The sequence below is a fragment of the Globicephala melas genome, chromosome 4 (genome assembly GCF_963455315.2).
Source record: "Globicephala melas chromosome 4, mGloMel1.2, whole genome shotgun sequence".
Classification (NCBI taxonomy): domain Eukaryota; kingdom Metazoa; phylum Chordata; class Mammalia; order Artiodactyla; family Delphinidae; genus Globicephala; species Globicephala melas.
The window spans coordinates 47179559-47203745 of record NC_083317.1 but is presented as its reverse complement, the minus strand read 5'-3'; the positions used below and the strand labels follow the sequence as shown (position 1 = coordinate 47203745).

The 24187-nt window shown below is 37.6% G+C and overlaps 2 protein-coding genes across 3 annotated transcripts in view; one reads left to right on the top strand and one right to left on the bottom strand.

The window, feature by feature from the left end:
* CMSS1 (cms1 ribosomal small subunit homolog) overlaps nt 1-24187 on the bottom strand; it is a 382976-nt gene that overhangs the window by 246135 nt on the left and 112654 nt on the right. The window lies entirely within an intron of this gene.
* The window catches only part of LOC115855628 (filamin A-interacting protein 1-like), a 163044-nt gene that overhangs the window by 36990 nt on the left and 101867 nt on the right, over nt 1-24187 (top strand). Inside the window, exons 2-4 of the mRNA XM_030861023.2 lie at nt 7139-7391; nt 8134-8307; nt 14849-15027. Of these exons, the coding sequence (XP_030716883.2) occupies nt 7149-7391; nt 8134-8307; nt 14849-15027 (596 nt within the window). The 5' untranslated portion in view covers nt 7139-7148. The remainder of the gene's footprint in view (nt 1-7138; nt 7392-8133; nt 8308-14848; nt 15028-24187) is intronic.

Genomic DNA, 24187 nt, shown 5'->3' with positions numbered 1-24187 from the left:
CTAAATTATGTTTAGTGCTCAATTATATAGAATAAACAGTTTTTGCTATCTAAAGATTAATAAAGAATGATTAAGAAAATTCAATTTTTATAGTAAAGAGTTGGCTAGGGGCATGTATATTGGGGGAAGGTAGTAGGTAGAATAGGCCTCAGTTGACATTTGGTCATTTTCTGTAACTAGATTAAGTAAATAATTGCAAATTCTCTACTAGTCCTTCTTCTTCATGAACACATCCTTACCAAGATACATCACGATTTTAACCAGCTTAAGCCAAAGAAAAACTGACCGAGGTCACCACACAGGAAAATAAAGTAGAATCCGCTTCTCAGGGCCAACTACACTGTATCTGTATCCATAGATACAAGACAACAGAGAAGCAGAGAATTCTAAAGCGGGAAGTCCCGGGACCTCAGAGATCATCTAGTCTCAGGCGTAAATCCTGCAGTCAGGGGGACCCACTGGGGAGTAAGGAACAAGGTAGAGGTCAAGGCAAAGAACCCCTCGTCCTTGTTTCATCCTGAATGACCTCACGGGGCCAACCTAGACTAATATCCTCATTTTACAAGTGACAACCAGAGCTTTGCTAATTAAAAGCAGAGTTGAGATCAGAAGCCATGTTTCCTGATTCCCAGTCTATCGCTCTCTTACAGTCCTCAAGGCTGCCATTCTATGGCTCTGAGAGTCACAGATAATCAAATTTGACAACTAAGCAGGTTTTCTCCTTGCAAAACCATCAGGCATTATGTCACTACCAACACTTTATGAAAAGAGTAAGGCATCATTATTTGGTATAAGCAAAAGCAACTTTCCATTCTGTTTTTTTTTTCTTTGTAACCTGAAAATCCCAAACCACTGTTGCCATTACAAAATTTTTCTTTTCCTCAGTATGCAAGGCCAAGCACAGATGCATTAAAAATTTGCCAAGAGAAACAATGAAGTCACTGATAATACAAAGCATGAGAGTATCATGAAATTCATGTCTGTGTTTTCTTCCACTCGATACTTAATTACTTCTCATTACTGATCATTTTGTGGTTGTTGGCAGAAGGGCAAGGAAACTCCACCATTGTAAACATGACGAGACACACTCCTCAGTAGACCAGAAGTCTGCACACGATGGGTCTGTTCACAGACTCAGTGTGAGAGCCAGCAAGAATGTTGATGCTATTTTCCCTAGCCCTCAAAGAAGACTGGTGGTTTCAGAAAAACTCTAATCAATTTTAAAAGAACATGGTATAAAAATGTTTCAGGTCATTCCTTTTTTATCGCTTATAAATATCATCATTGGCAAATGATCTGTGCTCTCCTGGCAGATTTCACTCAACTCACTTTAAGAATGAGGTGAGAGGGAATATAGCAAATATTTTATAATAACTATAAATGGACTATAACCTTTAAAAATTATGAATCACTATATTGTACACCTGTAACATATAATACTGTACATCAACTTTAACTCAATTAAAAAAAAAAGAATGAGGTGAGGGAAGATAGAACATATACAGAGAACCATTCAGTTTTCTGTAGCAGTTCAGGGTTGCCTTAAACTCAAAGAGCACTACTTATGAGCAATGCTTAGCAAGCTACCCTGCTAAATAGAAACTTACATTATCTTGGAATTCTGGAAGGCATACCTTGGATAAGATTAACGGTGGTAGAGGAATCTTTATTGATTAGTAGCAGAATACAAGTTGATTCTTATCAGTAGGCTATTGTTCCACATATGAATATGTGGGTAAGAGGAAAGCACAGGAATGCATCACAGAAATCATAGAAATAAACTTATGCTTCCAGGAAACTAAAAGAAGTAAAGAACCAAATATATTTTACCCCTCTTTTAAACTAGATTTTTATTTGATTTTCACAGAAGTCTGAATCTGTAAGTGTGACAGACCTAGAGTTTTTCAAAGATGGCTGCAGTTAACTAAGTCTTCCCCATCCTCTGCAATGTGACTCTGCAGCTCCTTCCATCAAGAGGCAAATCTATTTCCCCACTTCCTGAATTTGGGCTAGCATGCCATTCTTTCACCAATAAAAATAAGGCCTTGGAGTCTCACACTCTTGAGATGCTGACCTGAGACCACCATAAGGGGAAGCCTGGTCTAGCCTACCAGAGGTTGAAAGCCCATGTGGAGCAGAGATGAGATATTCCAGCTGAGATCTAGCCCAACTAGCTGACAGTCAGATATGGGAGTGAGCCCATCTTAGACCATTCACACCCAGCTGAGCTGCAAGATGACTGAAAATGCAGAGTGGCCCATACAATTTTGAGCCATTGTTATTTAGCAATGTTATCTAAGTTGTGGGATAGGCCACAAAATAGAAAGAGCAAACCATTCACTCTGTTGAACAGCCATTAGGTATGAAGCATCAGGTCAGAAACCCTATGAGACATATGAATGGAGACTATTAATATTTGGTGGAAGACATGGATGGCCCTGCCCTTCATGTGAGAACATATCTGTAAATAAAGTGGTATGTAATATTTATTTGTTTTAAACATATCTGGTCTACATTAACAACCTTCCATTACTCCTATAGGCCAGAGCAATGATCTTTCTGAGGTGTTTAAGACAATCCAATGGGGTGGGAGAAAAATAATTAGATATCTTATTTTTTTATTAGTATTTTTCCTTTTTGAATATGTTTTCATAAGGTACATAGCATATATTAATATGCTAGTATAGGAATATTATTTATAAACACATAAATACACACATAATGGGGTTTTCCACAGTCATAAATCTTATATATCCTCAACCTTCTATCCCTACATAAAAATGTACTCCTTCTATGTCTTTGCTTTTCTCAAATAAATAAATCCTTCCTTGGCTACGTAGGGGAGAGTCAGTGACAACTACTGCCACAGACCACTGTTCATCTGTATTGTAATTATTGATAAGTAATCTCTTCAGCAAGGCTATAAGCATTTTTCACACACGGTGTCTGTATCCATTTCAGACAGGGTGTCTATAGCCATCTGTCTTTGGCAGTACAGTAGCATGACACATGATTTTTAAGAGCACAGGTTCTGGAGCCAGGTTGCCTGGATTCACATCCCAGTTCTGCCTCTTATTAGCTGTGTAACCTTCATCTGTGCTTCCATTTCTTTGCTGTAGATGGAGATAATAATATTCCCTACCTCACAGGGTTGTTATAAGAATTGAATGAGTTAATAAATGTAAAATGCTTAGAAGAATGCCTGGCATGTAGTAACTGCTCAGTAAGTATTAGCTGTCATCATCATTACCACCACCATCACCACCATCACTGTCTATCTCCAGCGTCTAATAGAGTAAATAAATGTGTGATGGAGGGAAGTAAGAAAGAACATGAGTTGTAGAGAAAACACATTATGTGACTTGTTCAAATTCTGAAAATGAATGTTTTAAATTTCTCCAGATGCACATTGTAACTTCAAGGCAGGGTGTCCCACTAGTATCACTTGATAGTTGGTTTGTTACTGACAAATAAAATATGTAAATAATAAACACGTAAGGCAATAAACACCTTCAAGTTCTGCTTTTACATCCTGATTGTTATGATGAGGCTACTGAAAATTCTCAGTTGAAAATTATTGCTGGGATTATTTCCTTAAGCATTGTCTTTTAACTGTGATCTCTCCTCTGGTGAAAATCAAAAGTCACAGGTCCATATGTAGTCCATATGTAGCATTTAGATTTCTGTGGATTTCCTATAAGATGCAGACCCACAAACCCATGTCTTTTAAATATACTATTGATAATCTATGCTAAAAGAAAGGCACAGTGGCAAGAATCGTTATACATCCTAGGAGAAAGGGGGCCACAGAGATCACCTCCTCACCCCCCCTCACTTCACAATTCAGGGCACTGCCCTCAGAGAGGGTCAGTGTCTTAACTAATCCGATAGCTGATTTGTGACAGAATTCTTTTCACATGACTTCTGTCTAGTTCAGTGCACTTTTCATGATCCTAGATTTACGAACTGTTTCCATAAACCTTACATTTGAAAATATATCGCTTGTATTAAGGGAAGTAAGGAAGCCACACCATAAATAACCAATTTAGTGCACGAAACACAGTGGGCCTTCAATAAATGCTTGTTGAAGGATGGGTGGAGAGATGAATGGAGGCTTAGCTGGTTGGCTGTGAAGTCCTCAAGGTTCCTAAACTGTTCTACACTCAGGTTTCTCAAGTGGTGCCAGCAAGCTGGGAGTGGTAAGAGTCACTTCCTAAACAGAGTACCCAAGAAAGACACAAAGCCATTCTTTCAATCTTCTTTTCTTTCTCCCTTTATTCACGGCTCACAACTCATTAGATGAAAGAGGTAATCAAATAAACTTGCTTCAATTCTTGAAAATTTTTTCTAACTATAAAGGTAATAGAGAAACACTATAAAATTGGGGGAATAAAAATAAAGTTAATAATAAAAGCTAATGTTTATTGAGTGACAATTTTGTATGAGGTATGTTGCAAACATTTGACATGTGTTGACTCAGTTAATCCTCACACCAATTTTAGGTTATAAATATACTACTACTATCATCCTCATTTTACAGATGAGAAAGGCACAGAGGTATTAAGTAACTTGTCCAGAGTTTTATAGCCAATAAGTAATGGAGTAGAGATTTGAACTCAGGCAGAGTGGTTCCAGAGTCCATGGTCTTAGCCATTCTTTTATACTGCCACTGTTCAAATTTTGCTTTCCAATGCAAATTATAAAGAAAAGAACTGATTTAAAAATTGATAAACTTGACTAAATTAAAACGTAAAACTTCTATACCACAAAAGACACAAAGTGAAAATGTAAGCTACAGACCAGAAAAGATAACATCAAAACATATAATCAACAAAACAGTTATTTATAGAGTATGTAACGAATTCCTACAAATTCATAAGAAAAAGACAAATAATACAAAAGAAAAATGGGCAAAGACTATGAACAAGCAATTTATGAAGAAATTCAAAGGGGCTCTAAACACATAAAAGGATGCCTGCTCTCATTAGTTATAGAATGCCAATTAAAAAGTCAGATACCATTTCACTTACCATATTGGTAAAAATTATAAATTCCCTAATAGCAAGCGTTGATGAAGATACAGAGCAATGAGAACTCTTACACTCTGCTATAAATTGGTACTCCATTTAGGAGAGCCAAAATCCCATTCCTATGCTGTAAAGAATACTACCTGAAGAAATGGATGTTCACAGGAAAAAAAAAATGCACAAGAATGTTCACAGCTGCATTTTTTCTAATACTAAAAAAAGTAAACTATTTAAACATCCATCAACAGTAAAATGGATAAGTAAATGGTGGCCTATTCATATAATGCAATACTATATAGCAGTTAAATATGTAAAATAAGTAAAATGGAGCAAGCAAGAATCTCCAAAATATAGGATGAAAAAACATTTTCAGAATGATACATTCAATATGCTGTATTTACATTAGGTTTGAAAATCTGCAAAGCAATACTATATATTGCTCAGCAATATATACACATGCATTAAAAGTATAAAGTAAAGTATAAAACATGCGTGGGAATAATAAACACCAAATTCAAGATGGTTACTTCTGGGGTAGGGCGGGTATAGAGTGGGTTAAGGAAGAGGTACATAGGGACTTCTACTATATCTATAATATCAATATTTTACTTAAAAAACTGTTTTCTAATGTATATAGTAAATTAGGATTTTACAAATCTGTGTGCTAGCATGTAGTGATTAATTATATTTCCATACTTTTCTGTATGCTTGACCTTTCCAGATTTTTTTTTTTGGTCACGCTGTGCACAGCTCGTGGGATCCTAGTTCCCAGACCAGGGATCGAATGCATGCCCCCTGCAGTCGAAGCGCAGAGTCCCAAGCACTGGACCGTCAGGGAATTCCCTCCAGATTTTTAAAGAAATATTATTACAAATGAAAAGCAAGGTACCAATAATGATGAAAGGGACTTCCCTGGTGGTCCAGTGGTAAAGAATCCACCTTCCAATTCAGGGGACACGGGTTCCAACCCTGGTCGGGGAACTAAGATCCAACATACCACGGGGCAACTAAGCCTGAGTGCCGCCACTACAGAGCCCATGTGCCCTGGAGCCTGGGTGCCACAACTAGAGAGAAGCCCGTGCCACAACGAAGAGCCCGCACCACAACCAAGAGCCTGCGCCGCAATAAAAGATCCCCACATGCCATAACTAAGACCTGACACAGCCAAAAAACGTAGAAAAAAAATAAATAAAATAAATAAATATTAAAAAAAATAATGATGACAGTTTCATGATTTTTAGTAATGAGTAAAATTAACAATCTGCTTGAACATCACTGAAGCAGACTATAAGTTCACTTGATGTTTTCTCTTTCCATTACAAACCTCAAAGGCGGAAAAAATTATCTTGCTATTGTAAATTAATTTGGATAATTATATAATCAGATGTGGAACTAATATGTCCCTGAAATATTAATTTATTTTATACTGTTTTCATAATGGTTAAATACTATAGGCACTAGTGTTCTTATTTTGTAGATAAGGGTCCTAAATATAAATCCTTGACTTATCTGAGGTCAGCTCTGGAATTTTAGCAGAATGTCAAGGATACAGCCAGGGACCAAGCCTTCATTCCTTTAATATTAGACTTTACTGTCATAACAAAATAACCCAAAGTATTTTGTAATTCTGATGCTTGTCTCTTAAAGCACCAAAGGCTAAGAAATTTAAAAACTCTTTTTAAACTTCCACAAGGAAACACTATAATGTGAATGTGAAGAAAGTTAGAACAATTAGCAAATTTACCATTTTACTATTACGTTAAGTACATCTTATGTAAGCACTTAGGCCTAGGTTGGAGGTATGACCCAGGTCCCTGAGGTAGAATGCTTGGTGGATGAAGTTCAAATACACAGTCTGTTTACCCATGGACATAAGTGGCCTTAATCAAAGCAGAACACATTTTTTAAAATGTTGATTTTAAAAACAGAAGTATAAATAAGACTGTGATTTATGAATCTGCTAATGCCCTTCTCTGCTGTAGACTTCAGAAAGATCGAGTCTTTGGCTGTGGTAAATATAACAAGAGTGCAGACTTGTCAAAGCAGTAATAGGAGCTCTTATTAAAACTCTACTTCCACTAAGAGTTACAAATTGTCTTCCTTCTTTCCAGCCCTTAAAGAATGCGTTCCAGAAGCAGTGACACAGAGGGCTCAGCCCAAAAGCAATTTCCAAGACATAGTGAAGACTACAGTTTCCAAGGTCCTGAGAACATGAAGCAGAGACAGCAAGACAAAGACCCCACCAGTGAGTCGGATGCAATGCTTCCGTATCCTAAGTCACACAGTGGTAATGGCCACCAAGGAGAAGACCTCTCAAGAGACGACTTATTATTTCTTCTCAGCATTCTGGAGGGAGAACTGCAGGTCAGCTGGGTTAGAATTATCCCCCTCATGCTTCAAGGGGAAGGCTGCTTATGAATTTTGTGTGGTGGCTGCCACAGAAATAGGTATTTGTGCTTCATACTTGTATATACATGAAATCAAAGTACACATTCACAGAATTCTCTTCTGGCAGCACGAAGAGCAATTAATCACATCTAAAAGGGCTGTTGTTATGACATGCGATTGGCATGCACATTGTGAAAGGTCACATCCTCTGCCCATGCTGCTCACAAGCTTCAGTGCACAGGCACGTATGGGTAACAATAATAGCAGATGACTTCTGGACTGGTTTAAACAACAATAGGTGCTTTTGTACCTCACATGAACTGGCTCCTAGACTTGCCCTGGCATTATTAACCTATACAAAAAACTAAAAACAGCTGCTACATATATAGAAGAATCTTATTTCCTATCCCTGAAAATGAAAATGCCAGTCCATTGAGGCATATCATGTTATCTGCTTGTCAAACACAATAAAAAATGTAGAGTCTCCCCATGTTGTATAGTGATCACTTTTAAAAACATTATTAATGTGTAACTAGACTGTAAGAAGGATGAAGTAAAGGGACATAGTTTTGCTACCTTTTCTAAAAGGTGCTATAACCAAATATGATTTGTTTATATTTGAAGGAGAAGAGAAAAAATACTCAACTACACAAGAAATCACTTGCAGAGACTGCTGGTAGATAAAGTGGGCTTTCTGAAATGCTTTTTGTTCCTGCAGGCTCGAGATGAAGTCATAGGCATTTTAAAGGCTGATAAAATGGACTTGGCTTTGCTGGAAGCTCAGTATGGGTTTGTCACTCCAAAAAAGGTGCTAGAAGCTCTCCAGCGAGATGCTTTTCAAGCAAAATCTGCCCCTTGGCAGGAGGACATCTATGAGAAACCAATGAATGAGGTATGTATCACATCAGGGGTGTGTACCGAGTAAGCTCACCAGCCAGTAAAGCACTAGGCCTGGCAGGTGAGCAGGACATGTAACTCCTTTTTCGATTATTTATAGTTGTATGTTTAAAATCTTCCCCAGGTAGATAAATACTACACGCTCTACAGGAAAGAAAAGGAGAATAAATCATGGATGGGATGTTCCCACTGGGTTTGTTTCTTGACATTAGACTAAAACCTAACAAATGCAAGAGAATTCCTCTCTTTTGCTCTCTCCCCCTCTTTCCCTCTTGTATAAACACATAGACACACAGACACACACAGATACACACAGACATACACACTCAGACCCAGACACACACACACACACACACACACACACAGAGGAATCTGCACTTCTTTTGGAGATCTGAAGGCAATAATAAAAAACAGATAAAGTTTAACCATAGAAGTTAATTTCTTTGAAAACACTGAAGTATTATGTCATAGAAATTCTGAGCATGAATGGAAACGATCTGAAGAATTATCCAGGAAACAGAGTTTTAGAAAGTATACGTTTTAGATGAACACATAACTTCTTTTTCCTTCAAAAGTTTAATGACAGTAAAGACTTTTCTCCCACCAAGTATGCCCAACAATGACAACAGCAAAGATGAACAGTCTCAACACGGCCACCACTGCACAAAGATACAGCACTGCTTGCTCTTTTACTTGCTGATATTTCTGAAACTCCTTGGCATCCTTACTTTATTCTTCTATTTTCTTCTGAGACCTCAATGGAAAATTTCATAATTTTTCATTTTTATAAAAAGTAAACAACTAGGAGCATAAGTTAAGGCTAGAGAGAGTGAAAGCAAATTTTGGGCAAATTTCCCCCACATACGCTCTGGCAACCTACCTCAGGACTGACCTCTAATGTCCTTGCTATTCTTGTCTTGAGTGTCTCATGACAGAAGCCTACCATCTTGCCAAATTGTGAAAGAGTTTGGTCATATGGATCTGCTTCTCTGAGGGGTGAGGGTGAGGATGAGACCACCCAAAGTCTGTTGATTGCGCTTTAATCCAAATTTTAAACAAGAGGAGCCGAAGCCTCATTCAAGTCAATAGTGTTAAAACTGTAATCTGGCTCCCAACACAGTGACTGTGAAACAGCATTAAGCACAAATTCCCCAACCAGTATAAGTGCAAATGCAAGTTAATTATCACTGAACATATACTCACAAAACTCCACAAATGGCACAACCCCTCAACACTTCAGAGTAAAATGAAACAGAATAATTCCAAACTTATCCTGAAATCAGTAGGAAAAGTTTTAGCTACTTTTGTAAGTAAATAATTCTATTGTACACAGGCAAAACTGGAAACACCCTCTCTGCAAATGCTTGCAATCCTAACTCTGCAAAGTGTCCCTGAAAGTTACCCATAATTTGGCCCTGCTTTATGAATCCAACCTTCCTTGATTACTCAACCAACAGATACCCCTACACAGACACACACACACACACTTCTTACATTCCCATCTCCATGATTTGTCCGTTTTCTTCTCTTGCCTACTTCCGCCTGATAGATTTCTCTCCTCAGCTACCAGTCTCTCCCAGTTCCTTGAAGCCCCTATAATTCTATCTACCCAACAACCCAGTTGCCTACCCTTTTCCTCTATCTAGAAGTAATGGGTGAGGGGGGATATCCAGAAAATAAACAATAAAGGGAAATTCTGACTAGGAGTCCCTAGATAGGGCTGAAGAAAAGAAATAAAGTGGGGTGTTCCCACTAAGACCATACTGGGGGGCACCCTAATTACATCAGGGTAAGGATGTGCACGCTAAAAATTTATTATTTTGTTTTCCTCCATCTTCCTCCTTTTATTTTCCTCATAGTGTTCTTTTAAAAAAATGTGAAAAATCTCAACCATGTCTAGGGTAAACTAAAGGGGATTTATCTAGTCATAAGGCAAAATACCTTAGAAAAACAAACTGTTCTCAGCTATGTCATATGTTAGGAACACTGACTTAAGGTGGAGGCCTGTAAGCTAGAACAAAGGATGTGGATGGGGAGAGAGGGACGGAAAAACTCAGAGTCCAGAACAGTTTTAACCTCCTATTCCTTTCCAACCTAGGCTTCTATACTAAAAGTTACCTTAAAAAAGATACTTGAGTTAATGGCCTAACATATTCTTAGTTCTTCCAAAAAAGATATCAAGAAAAATATAACAACAGTTTGGATTTATCAAGGTACTATAATAAAAGAATCTACATACCTTATTAGCATTACCTTAGGGCAATTCTTAAAGTATTGATACTTATTTTAAGCAACTATATAGTTCAGCTTTTAAATTTCATTTCATAATTTTCATTGTATAAAAATAGTTGTGCTTCCTGTCTTCAGGGTGCTTAATGTCTCTTTTAAGAGTGACAGACAACAAGTGATCACACAATAAGTATATAATACACACTATGTTAATTTTTGTGGTGAAAACCACAAAGCACTATGAGGGAGTATAATGGGGGATCGAATTGAGATAGAAGAATCAGGAAAGCCAAGTTCCAGAGAATGAGTAGGGGTTACTCAAGTAGAACATAAAGAAATTCCATTTCCAGAAACATTGTGGATGACATATCATGAAATCATATCACTAAAAAATACATAAAAACATTAGATAAAATATCTAGCATACTCTTAAGTGCATGGATGAGCTTTACATGCAGCTAGAGAAATCCTGAAGCCAGGAACTAAAAAGGGAAATTTCCTCAGACTAGCTTCTGGCTCCACATATTTTCAATCTTTCTCTTCTGTAATCCACAATCTTCCAGTGCTAGGAACCAAAAGACATATTCATTTTGCAGTATAGCCTCTGGTTTTTCACTTCTGAGCATGGCTGGGTGAGCTGGCACACCCAGAATGCTACCAAGATGGACAGTTGAGAGGTATATTGTGAGAGTGATCTGAAGCTCAGTAGATGACCGAATAAGAATGACACAGGACTATCACCATTCAGGGTGACAGCAAAACAAGGAAGGGCTTTCAGAAGAGTCCGGTAGGGGTCATGCTGAGACAAGAATCATGCCCCCATTTCCAGTATCTGAGATACTGAGGCAGTGTGAGAATGGGCAGTCTCTATTTTAGGATGCTAGCATTATCCAGGAAAACCAGGTTTCAGTAAAGACAGGGAAGAAGATGGAGCATTTTATGAATAGCATATTTGGTTACCTTTGATCTACTAAAACAGCCAAATAATTTCTCTACTGTCTGAACCAGCTTTATCTCTACTAGTATATTCAGGGTAATCAAAGAAAAAGACAATCTTCAAATACCCAACAAAAAAGAACAAAGAGAACCAAAGCCATAGCTCAGAAAGAAGACAAAGCCCCAAATTAGGGTGGTCTGTGACTCAGGAGCTATTAAAACAAAGGTCATTATTCTTTCCTAAACATATATTAAGCAACCAAAAGCAAAAAGACTGACGATCTCTCTGTCCTTCACTCTTTTTGACCACGGGAGAATCCAACCTATTGGAACACATTGGACTTCCTTCATCCTAGGCAAGGAGTTGGATTGTATTAGCGGTTGCGGGTAGGATATGACATCAGGGAGGCTAAAATGGTAAGCTTGTTATTGCACAGTAAACATTAATGAGTTATCTTTTTAATCTTTCTTCCCCTGACACTCCCTAAAGTGACTGAGTCTTCCTGTTTTCTTCCCCAGGCTTCATTCAATCCACAAGTGGGGCTAGATCAAAAAGGGGCAGTGGTTCTTTGATAGTCCCTTAGTGCTTAATGATACACCACCTTATACTGCTCCTAATTGTTTAGTGTGTATATCTTATCTGCCTAGTAAGAGTATAAGCATTGAGACTTTAAAATTCTCCCATGGCAACTATCATAGTACTAAATGCATATAGCATAATAGACGCTTAATAAATAGTTGTGGCCTTGAGAAAACTGTGGCAATACAATTGATCTTAGAAATCAAGGCCAACCACTACATTTATAATCGAAAAACCTGAAGTACACAATGGTTAAGTGGCTTGGCCAAGCACACACACACAATTGGTGGAAAATGAAATGAGTTCAGACAAGCTCAGGTCCATCATTTGATCTGTAGGAATGAAGAAGAGACTGAATTAAGAACAACTGGCATATTTTCTAAGAGGCATTTTGGGTATGGAGAAACGAAGGCACAGAATAAAACTTCAAGCATAAGCTAAAACATATCTAGAATCACTTACACTTTCTTTGGGAACTTTCCCTCTGCAAGGTCCCTATTTGACACCTTTCCAATTTCTGCTGTTGACAAACATGAGGTCCTTAGCACCAAACAGCATGCAGTAAATATAGGCCATTCTTCAAGAGTCATGGAAGGTGAGAGAAGGAAAACCCAGAGAATTAGACATTTCACTGATATGAAGAAACAAATAATTCTACTCAGGAGTGACCAGAGAAAGCCATAAAGGAAGAACAGGAAAAGTTTTGGGTGGAAGGGGAAAAAGGTTTATATGTCCCGGCACTGAAAAAAGCAGTCTTGAAGCACCACGGTGTGTTCTAAGAACTACCTGAAGTCTGGTGTGGCTAAAGGCTGGGTGAGAAAAACGGGAAGGTATGGAATGAGAATGGGGTGGAAGTGTCAGGAGGCCAGATGGTGAGAAACCTTTCAGCTCTGAATAGGAGAGTGGAGTAATCCCACTGGTGGAAGATTGTGCTGTCACTGATCAGGACAGGCTGGATGGGGGTGAGGCTGAAGGAAGGGAGAGCCCTTAGGAGATTATGTAACAACGGGCAATGATTCTTTCCAACCTTCCTTCCTTTTCCCTACAAACAAACAAACAAGCAAACAAACAAAATAAGGAGGAAAAACACAATGGAAAGCAATAGTAGATTAACTAAACCTTCTCTTTTTGGGCTAAACTAAGTTTAATATTCATGTCCATACAACTACAAGAAGCTATCTGAGGAAGTTTCCTTTATGAAGCCTCCCTTAGTCATTCATTTATGCTTTACTAAATACCTATTATAATTATTTATTTATTAATTCTAGGGCCGATCTTGTGATAAATTGAATGTTTCTCTAAGTCAAACGTCAAGCTCCCTAAATTAAGGCTGATTCTATTACTATTTCACTCTCAAATTCTAAAAGCAGTTGATTTGAATTTCCCATATAATGCAGTCTAGTGTTTGGGCAACTGGAAGTTTTCAGAGAACTGTTGTTGCTTGAGACCCAGGACAATTAACACTACAACCTCCCTCTCAGAGGATGGTCATTAGTTAAAAGTGACTCTGCCAGCAAGCAATACAACTTAGCAATTTCAGCTTCCACAAAAGGATTGGTCACATTAATTAAAAATCATCACCTATATGACATAATGAAGTATTTTGTGTGTGTTAAGGCACAATTATAAACCCATATTAGAAAACTAGACAACCAGCCTAAGCGTTTAGAGGTCAGTTGGGTTCTGTATGCTGGGACACCTTTATTCCCTTCTTTTTCTGAAATCATTTGGCCATTTTTGTGCTTTGGATTCCTAGTTAAGTATGTGCTTTTTAAGGATGTATGATTTAAACTGGCTTCAAATTCAGGGTCACAAATTTTCAGTCTTTTACAATAAAGGCAAAGGGCAAAATCAACCAATATTATCAGTTATAGTTTAGTATTTAACTAATCTAGACAGTCACATGCTTTCAAAACCATGTTCTTAAATGGATTTTAATTTATCACTGGTCAAAGATCCTGAAGCTTTTGTTTTAATCAGTCTACTTCCCTCTTTTCTTTCTTGATTCCTTGCTTGCTTATTTTGTTTTCAATCTGTAAGCATATACTGGGCACCTACTATAAGCAAAGCACTCTATTAGATGTTAAGAATTTAAGAAAAATAGAATGTAGGCCCTGCTTTCAGGGAGTTCACAGTCTAGCAGAGGAGACAAAAGTAAACAAGACACGGGGTAATTGTTTTATAATAGAGATATAAGTAGGCCACAGAAACCAGAAAGGACTTGGTGTTTACACCAGGTCTATACCAACACAGAATTGATTAACAAGAATTTGAAAAAAATACACAAACACCTTTATGAATAATGCACTGAAAAACAGACCATGGATCCAAGAGATGTACGTGAGCAGAGTACTTTAGGGAGGGCTGGGCAGCTAGGGAAGTGGCAGAATCAAACACTGTACAAGGATTCCTTTACTTTCCATCATTTCTCTGATATGGTTTCCCTGGAGAGAAAAGGAAGTAGCAAAAAGGGGGTATGGAGAAATTGTTCAGATATTTACAGAGGAACAAATGTTTCTTTCTGGTTAAAAAAAAAAAATGATGACATGAGAACTAAGATCCCACAAGCCACGTGGTGCGGCCAAAAAAAAAAAAGACAGTAAGAAAGTTACATTTGTGTTGAAACATCAAAAAGTATCAATTAACAAGAGTAATGATAAAAAACTAAACAAGGAAATCATAAACCCACTGTTGAATTAATTTGTTAAAACTTGGATATTTCTAAAAGAGGGAGAGATGGCAGTATTATGAATGATTTGTACTTAGACTATTAATGTATTTTCTTTTGTAGTTGGACAAAGTCGTGGAAAAACATAAAGAATCTCACAGACGAATCCTGGAACAGCTTTTAATGGTAGAAAAATCTCACAGGCAAACCATATTAGAGTTGGAGGAAGAAAAGAGAAAACATAAAGAATACATGGAGAAGAGTGATGAATTCATAAGCTTGCTAGAACAGGAACGTGAAAGGTAAGGCTACTTTGGACAAGACAGTGACCTATTCTGCAAATTCTTACTAACCTCTCACTATGCGCTGGGCATTATACCAAGGGATACAGGGATACAAGGTAAATATGACAACCTCTGGTCTTAAAAATCTCATGGCCAAGAGTGAGGAAAAGGATATGTTTAAAAACAATATCAATACAATGCAAGAATAACCGGGTGTGACAGGACTGTGGAAACATAAGTGCTGGGCAACTGATTCTTCAAGGGAGTGCCCTGTGAAAGCTGCAGAGAGGAGGTAATGGGTCTAGTCCCTGTGCAAACAAGAATGGAGACCACATACAAGGCAGGGGCAGGAATAAGTGCCACAGCATAGAGGTAAGAGAAGAGTATGGGTACTGAGGGAACTAAAGCTTTCCACATGGCTACAGCACAGGGTGTGAGAAAAGGAAACGCTAGACACGAGCAGCTGGATTTTATACTGTTGGCGAGAAGGAGCAAATGACAAATTATGAGAAGGAGAATGAGTTATCAGGGATGCTTTCTTAAGGAACCATTAAGGAAAGACGGAAGAAAGACAGGGGCAGGTATGTGTTCCAATGGCTATAGGGTTAGGGAGGATGGGGCATAATAAGAATTATTTATGACGTATAGTCAATATGAATTAGTGACTAATGTGACTAGAGAGCAGAGCAAGGAAAACAGGAAGTTATACTCCTAGTTCTTCACCAAGGTACAGAAAGCAGGAATGGGGTACAGCTTTTTGTTGTTGCAGGATTTCTGGTTGGGGAGATAGTTCAAAAGATGGAGGGGGTCCTGTTTTAGACAAGTTGAGCATGAAGTACCTGGTGTATTCCAATGTTCAGTGGGGAGAAGGATGTGTCTAAACAGACAACCCACCGTTAGAAATATAGGTCTGGAAAAGGCTGGGCTGGTGATGTGTATTTGTAGCCAGTGATAGCTGAAGTTATGGGTGCTGGTGTGGTGAGGGGAGAGAATTTTGAGATGGGAACTCTAGAAAACAACACAACATCCCATCAAATTAGGGTTTTCCTCCAGAAAAATGGGTCAAGAAAGGAAGCTGAGAAGGAATGAAGAATGGTGGAGGATTAGAACAACTAGAAGAGAAAGCAAGGAACCAAGCAAGGGAAGACTTTCAAGAAAGAGTGAGCAAACAGCACCAGATAATACAGAAAAGGATGACCAAATGTCCCAAGATGGCAACAAGGAAGATACTGAAGAACTTAATGAGCCCTTTCAATAAAACAGTGAAGGCAGAAGCCAAATTGCAATACTTTGAAGAATAAATAAGAAATGAGAACATAGAAGCTTAAAATATGAACTAGTATTTAGAGAAGCTTGGCTACAAAAAGGGAGAAAATGGTTGGTAAACATTTTATAACCGTATGGAAAGCAGGTTATTTTGCTCAACTTTGACCCTCTGTTCTGAATTACCTTAGAAAGTATGAACATCCATATTAAATTGAAAGAACAATGACTCCTCTCTATTAATACTGCAAAGATAGAAAATAACCAATCTCAGTAATGTCAAATTTTTACTGGACCTTCATGTCACTTTTGTTATTCCATGTATACTTCTCTTATGAGTTACAGAGCTAATGATGCTAGATTCTAACAATCACAGAAAAATACAGAAAAAAAAATTACTGTGAGTTCCCTTTTCTAAAATACTAGTAGCCTCAACTGTTTTATTTGACTACTTACAATTCATATTTTAACTAGGTAATCAAAGTTACATAATAGCTACGCTAATGGCAAACTTTCATTTCTTTTCAGTGCACTTCATGGTAGTCGTCAGAGCACTAGAGATTCAATGGCTCTCACATCCAGTTTCTTTTTCTACATTCATCAGGGGTTTGTTTTCTACTCATTACATAGAGAGGGGGTCTTGTTACCTTGCCTCTCATGAACCTGAAATATCTTCAGGGCAGATTAAAGGAGCAAAAGAAGTCTGGCACCAAGGGAAGATCTGGCTCAGACCTTACACTATAGGATTTGTTATTCAATGAGACAATGTCATATTAAATATTATTTCGAACCCTTGTGATTTGGCACCTGTGGCCTCATTTGGCCTCCAAAACTTATTTGGCACTAACTTGTTGAACACGGACACTTCCTTTCATCTCTCATTATTATGAACATTTATTGACCATCGTCAGAGTGCTGCCTGCCATAGAACAAAGAGGTACTGGAGGTCCCTGCCCCGGGGGCTTAACCACGTTAATGGAGAAGGCAAAAGGATACAGATTTAGGGTGGAAATGTGAAAGGCTGTTGGTGGTATAGTTCTAATGTTCACCATTGTCTCTCTACTATCTTCTGAAGGAAGGCTGAGGAGGGCTATCCAGAAGTAACACTGTAAAGCTGGTGGGCAGATGGTGAAGATTATTTAAATCAAGAGAGCAAAGGGGAACAACACTGAGAAATGAGAACAAAAGAGCACTAGGAACAAAGGCCACGGGCTAGAGGAAAAGGAAAATAGTGGGACGAATGTAAATTGTACACTAAGGAATCAGTATATTAAGAACGGTATTTCTACATGTATCAAAGTAGTTTAAGAGGGAGAATTTAAAAGATCACATTTTTTCCCCATATAGGATGCAAAGGTTTTTTGTCTTGAAGAATAATGAAAGTAAACAAACCATTACCAAAAAATAGGAAAAAATGACTGAAGTGATTCTCAATCCCTGTTTAGCCACTCCAGAAGATATGGGAATATTCAGCTATTTCTGTTTGCCCAGGAACAGCTTCCAGATGGAACTCTTTGGGTGTGAGAATGCTAAGGCTCTTCTTGACTCACATGATGCACAGACAATTCTCCGGCTCCATCTGTACATCACAATTCCCATATCTTGGCACTGCTGGTGCACTGGCCCTTCCTGGCCCCCCTGCTTGTAGCAGGGAGACTGTGGGCCTCATGAGGCATAACTGACTTCCACTTGCTTTAAGGCCATGTGCATAAAAATACTAAATGAACACCATCTAACAAAGAGGTGGGGGAAACTAATAATTTCAGATAAATATATACAGAGGAGGTGCTTACACAAGAGAGTAAAATACCATTCATGTGTCTCATTCTCTGACAAGAAATGACAGAACACAAACCTAACTTTAGTGAGAGTACTTCCTCTCAAACATGCAGCCACCCTTCACAAAAGCAAGACTAATTTATTCTAAGGAGTCAAAGAATAATGTTTACTTCCTTCCTCAAACAAAGTGATGTAAGCCACTCCCGAATCAGTGACCCTCAGTACAAAGAAAGAAAGAAAGAATATCATAACCCCCATAAACGTGGTTTGAGTAAATATAACTAAAGGACTATCTGATTGAAACTCTGAAAAATACTGTGAAAGTTTAGTGATTGTATTTTTAGTGTTAGATAATATCTACTTGGAAAGAAAATAAAAATTAAGAAATACATGATTGAGATAGTTAATGAGACCTTAGAGGGTGTAATAATGGATTTCAAATTAAGGCTCAATTTCTGTGTTTTCTTCGGAGAATTCATTTTATGTGGAAAACCCTAAAGGAGACTGATGTCACACATTGAGTTTAGGCCAAAATGTTTGCCAAGTGATGTCGCTGTCGTAATCAGTAAACAATTGGCTTTCCCACTGCAGGAGGGTGGGGGCAGGGAACAGCTCAGGAAACCCTGTTCCCAAGCGTGTTAATGCAAAGTTTCCTTCGCTGTAATCTGTGCAGTTTGGTCTGTCCATAAAATAATTATAGCGACATTTCATGACAACCTTCTGTTCACTGACCAGCTCCAATGTGTGGATGTGTGTGTCACTGATGACCTGAATTATGTACTTGGCTGAATTACAAGTGGCGTCTATGTGAAAGGTTTTATACAAAAGCAATGCCAGTAATTTTTGGCCTTTCTGGATGGCTTCACAGGAAAGCCAAAACAAAAATCACTTTTAGTCAGTGCAATTTTGCAAAATTTTCCCATAAGTGAAATGCCAATTTTGTCTGTACTTTCAAAAAAGCTTGCATAATTTTTTTCCTTTTTCAGTTTCAATGGGGGAAAAGGCTGTGAAGGAAAAAAAAAAAAAAGAGTTTCCTTTTTTTGAAACCATGCTTTCTTTTTTAGAACACTAAAACAAACCATGTATACGAACCATATATATTACTGCATTTCTGGCCTTGAAACCACTGAAGTGGGAAACAAATATTGGTATGGCAACTCTGTCTAAAAATGACTTCAACTATGTATTTTTTTAAAGCTTGAAATTACTTTTCATAATATCTTGGCCAAGTAGGTTAGCACTGTTAATTCTGGTTTCATAAAGCAGGACTTCAAATGGTAGCTTCTCAAGAGCGACATAGGAAGGAAGGAGTCACAGGCAGAATTAATTTCTTGTTCCTGTCCTAAGCAGGTGTGACTAGATAGAATAGTGGCTCAGGGGGCAGAAGGGTCTTTGCAGGAAAGTCAGCAGGGACCCAGCTTCAAGGGTTGTTGCCTTGACCATACCTTGGACTAAGTCCTTAGTAAAGAACAAAGTGTTTCCCCCGTCCCTTTGGCGGAAGCAACTTTATAAAGAAAGATTTCCATCATCAACTCTTTTCTACTACGACAGGCCTGTTTTCTAGATGGGCATCAGGAAAGGTGAGTGAAACACTGAGCTATATTTGACCCTCCTGTTAACTGAGTATATTGGATTACTATCAAAGGCTTCTCTCAAAAAACATCAAATCTTCTTTCTAGAGGCTTTGGATACTCCCCTGAAATATAAATATATAAATTTAAATATATAAATGAATAAGTGTATTAATCTATCTAATTTTTTAGTTAGTTTAACTAACTAGTTAGCTATTTAGTGCTGCTTGCCACTCATTCATTCACTAAAACAAAAAACAAAAAAACCCCAAACTAAAAACAAACAAAAAACCCCCCAATTAACTAAATACCTGCTACATGCCAGGTCCTGTGCTAGATCCTAGGTGAAGTAGGTAGATGTGTTCATCACTGACATAAAACTCCAACTCATTTGTGCATGTGTAAAACAGAGACACCACTGTAGACTTTATGATTTGATACTAATGCTGCCAGGGCACTATGAGATCATGATAGGTAGGAAAAAAAGGCACCAGTATGGTACAAAAATATAATACATGAAATACTTATGAAAATAAAACATTCAGGAGAACTCAATAAACACATTAAACTAGAGTACTTTACTAGAGAATTCAATATCTTGCAACTATTGCCATTAGGATTTTCTATTTCTTTGGTCTTAAACCTCAGCTTTTAAGAATATCCCATGAAGCATAACACAGTGGGCATAAGGTTTTTTAAAAATAAATAAACTAAGTCTACTTTTTAAAAATCATATTTGGAAAGCCAGCAGTTTTAAATTTCATGCACACTAAACTATTGTTGTAGAATGCATTGTACTCAAATGCAATCATTTCCTTTCAGTTTTCTGGCAAGGAGTTATATGTATTACATACTCTCAAGGCTATGTCTTGCAAGTTGTGAAATGGATGCCAGATCTCCATTTGACCTTTGTCATTGGTATCCAGTTCTTTGTTAGAACAAAATGGAGACCACCACAAACGCATATTTTGATATTATAATTCTACAGAAAATCACAATGTGATCAGCCTAGTGTTCATATACCTCAGACCTAATAGGGTCTGGGTAGGGATGCAGAGCGATTACCTCACAAGGATACCAAAAAACCCATTTAGGACTGTACATCATAACTTAACTTTCAACAGATGTCACAAAACCATACCCTTGTAACTGCACAATTCAGTGGTTTCTATATAAAACCATTTAATTATAGAGGTTAAAATTTGGATAGAGCGATGATGCTATTTTATTGCTGTTCCTTCCCAGAAAGCTGAACTAAACTTTATAAATAATATTGGGTGTGTATGTGTATATACAATGATTAGTGAATTTACTGCTCACAAAAGAATACTACAAATGTTAAAAAGCAGTCTAAAAGGAAACATAACGAGCACAGTGAAGGATGAACTGGGAACTTGGAGATAGGGAACTCTGGTCTGCAGATTGGATCTGCAGCTCGTGTGTAACCCTGGGTAAATTCCATTTCTCCAATCTTGTATGTAAAAAAAAAATAGGACAGGCTTACATCATTTGTGTGTCTCTTTCAGATCTAAAAATCTGTGATTATGTGATTGTTACGAATAAGCAACTTTTACTTCAAGTCTATGATTCTAACCCACACTATCAAAAGAGGTCAGTGAGAATGACAGCACCTCAACCACCAGCTTCAAATCCAAGTCTGTAGTATTTCCATTCTTAAAGGATATCTAGATTTAGGTACATCCTATTGTTTCTTGAATGTCACATATTCAAATCTGAACTTATCATCTTTGTAAATGCAGGTAAATTTACAACTTTTCTGTTCCTGTTTATTCCACCACAGTGAATCAATCTATCAGATAATCATAAAGAATTATGGAGACCTCTGAATCCTAAATTTAAATCAGAAAAGACCTCGCAATCTAGACCAACCCTCTAATTTTTGAATTGTGAAAAGTGAGGCCCATCAAGACTCAGCTAGAAACCTCCAAATCTTGCTGCTAAACAGCAGCAGAGCCAGACCAGAAGCTAGCTCCCCTGATAACATATTCGGCACTGTTCTCCCCAGAATCATTACTAGGTGCTCAAGCCTTGTGCTTGGTATTGTGGGAAATCCAAAGAAATTTAAGACATAATTACAATTGAAAAGATAAGACCCTCATAAAGTAATCTATAGATGATTCAGGTGTTCATTCTGTGGTACTGACACTGCCGTTGCAACATTATAAAAGGTCAGTCAAGAAGGATATTAAGGACTGTAATTATCCAACAGCCCGCATAGCCCTAGGAGAATGCAGGACATACAGTAAGCCCTGGATAAATATATCTAACTGGCTCATAGCTACTAGCTTAACAGCCCTATAAAACAGGAAGCCAAAGACTGAATGTGGAAAGGCAACCTCAAACTTCTGTTCCATCTGACTATAAAATGTAAAGAGGGAGAAGAGTCATTAAACCATATCAAAATAGAAAATTTTGCCTCATAAATGGAAATCAAGGTGGAACATTAGAATTAAGCTGTATCCTGAATTTGCAACTTGTAGGTAAACTTTCCTGGCAAATGTATATTATTTCTCATGAGAAGATGAAGCCAAATGGCTTTGGCCAGCCATTACAATGGGAGATGCCTGGCACAAATGATGAGTAAATATCACTGCACAGAAAGGCCTTTCCTTGGAAGGGTGTAGGGTATTGGAGCTAAAAGCATAGACCCTGGAGTCAGAACCAACAAGAGTTTGAAGCATGGTCCCATCCTCTCATCTGGTCCTACTAGCTATTTGACCTTGAACGAAGTACTTAGTTTCTGTAAGTCTCAGTTTCACTATCTGTTAAAAAAAATGATATGGATCTCACAAGTTCTTACAATTACTAAATTATATAATGCCTAAAAAAGTGCTAAGTATGGTGTCTGACACTCAGTAAGCATTAGCATCTTTCTTCAAATTTGCCTTTCTTCAAATTAGTTCATTTGTATACTCTGTGCCACACCACCGGGCATTTTATGGATTGCCAGGAAGACACCTAACTGGACCCTATGCTGGGTGCTAAGGATGTGATGATGAATAAAAGCTTTCAAGGGACATACCCTTCAGTATGGGGAACAAAGACACAATAACAAGTGCAATGTTGTGTTACAGATGCAATGACAACTGAGAATACAGAGCAGGCACAAATGAAGGATCATTCTCTAGGCCTGGTTGTATCTTACTTGCTTCAGAGTAGGGGTATTGGCTGAATGTCGTAATGCTCTAACACTGTAACACCGAGCTGGACACTATAGTACTCAAAAACTTTTTTTCCCCCTAAACCATGGAGACCTATTTCCCCCTTGGGAAGCATAAACAGAAAGGTTAATGCAATGATATTATGAAAAGCACAGCCTACCACATACTCAAAGTTAAGACTCAACGCAAAATGATGGGTTTTAAGTGCACCAAAAGACTCCACTGTTCCTTGGGCCTGCCAGTGTCACAAGATCCCCACACTAATCACATCTTCTTGCCTAAAGGGATTAAGTGGGTTTTTGATTTGTTTTGTTCACAGCTCCTCTGCAGGGCCAAGAGCATGGAAAAGTATAATAAATATTTGTTGAATAAAGACTAAAATGTAGAAAAAGTTGTTACATTTTAATTTATTATTTTCCATTAATATCGTCTCATAAATTAGCTTCTGGATTAGTTCTTTTCACTTAGCCCAGCTTTGGAGAATAGTATATAAAAGAAGTCAATTTTGATAGGGGAAGCAAAATAAGCTTGAGAGCTTTGCGATTATCCTAGAGAGAGTAGACATAAAACAGGATGGGTCAAGGCACTGGAGGAGAGAATGATCCAAAAATGGATTTTAAAGTTAAAAAACATAAGAAACATTAACCATTTAAAAAGCTAAAAATAACTCTCTCAATTCATACTTTGCATAGTTTTTGTACCCTACATTTTCACTAATAAAAACATCATGAACATTTTCCTAAATCACCAACTACTACTCAACACCGTAATTTTTAAGTACATGAATGCTACTGTGTCATATAGATGTAATTTATTTAACAAGCTCACTATTGTGGGCATTTAGATTCCTTCTACTTTTTCACTTTTATAAAGTACACTATGGTGAATAGCCTCATACTCCAGTTAATTTTTACACCCTCCTGATTGTTGCCTTAGAATAAAGTTTTAGGTGTGGAATTGCTGGCTCAAAAGTTATAAAACTTTTACGGATTTTGAAAACTGTAGCTAAATTGCCATCTATAAATAGACTTTATACTATCACTAGTAATGAAGGAGAGTACCCATTTCTTACTTCATAACTTTGCCTGGGACTAAACTTGAACCTGACCTCATTTAAAACATGACGTTAAAAAGTATGTAAAGTGAATGTTCGTAACATGAATCAGACTTTCCCACTGACTTAAGCTTTGGTTTTAGAGATGTGTTACTTCTGACAAAAAAAATTCTAACATATCACCAAAAACATACTCAAACATAACATTTCCTTGAAAGAATATTTTGCCATTGTCAATATAATTTCAGTATATTTCCTCTTTCAGTATATTTCCTCTTCCCCGACAAATTCAGATGGCTTATCATCACTGATGTTCCAAAACACTGCTT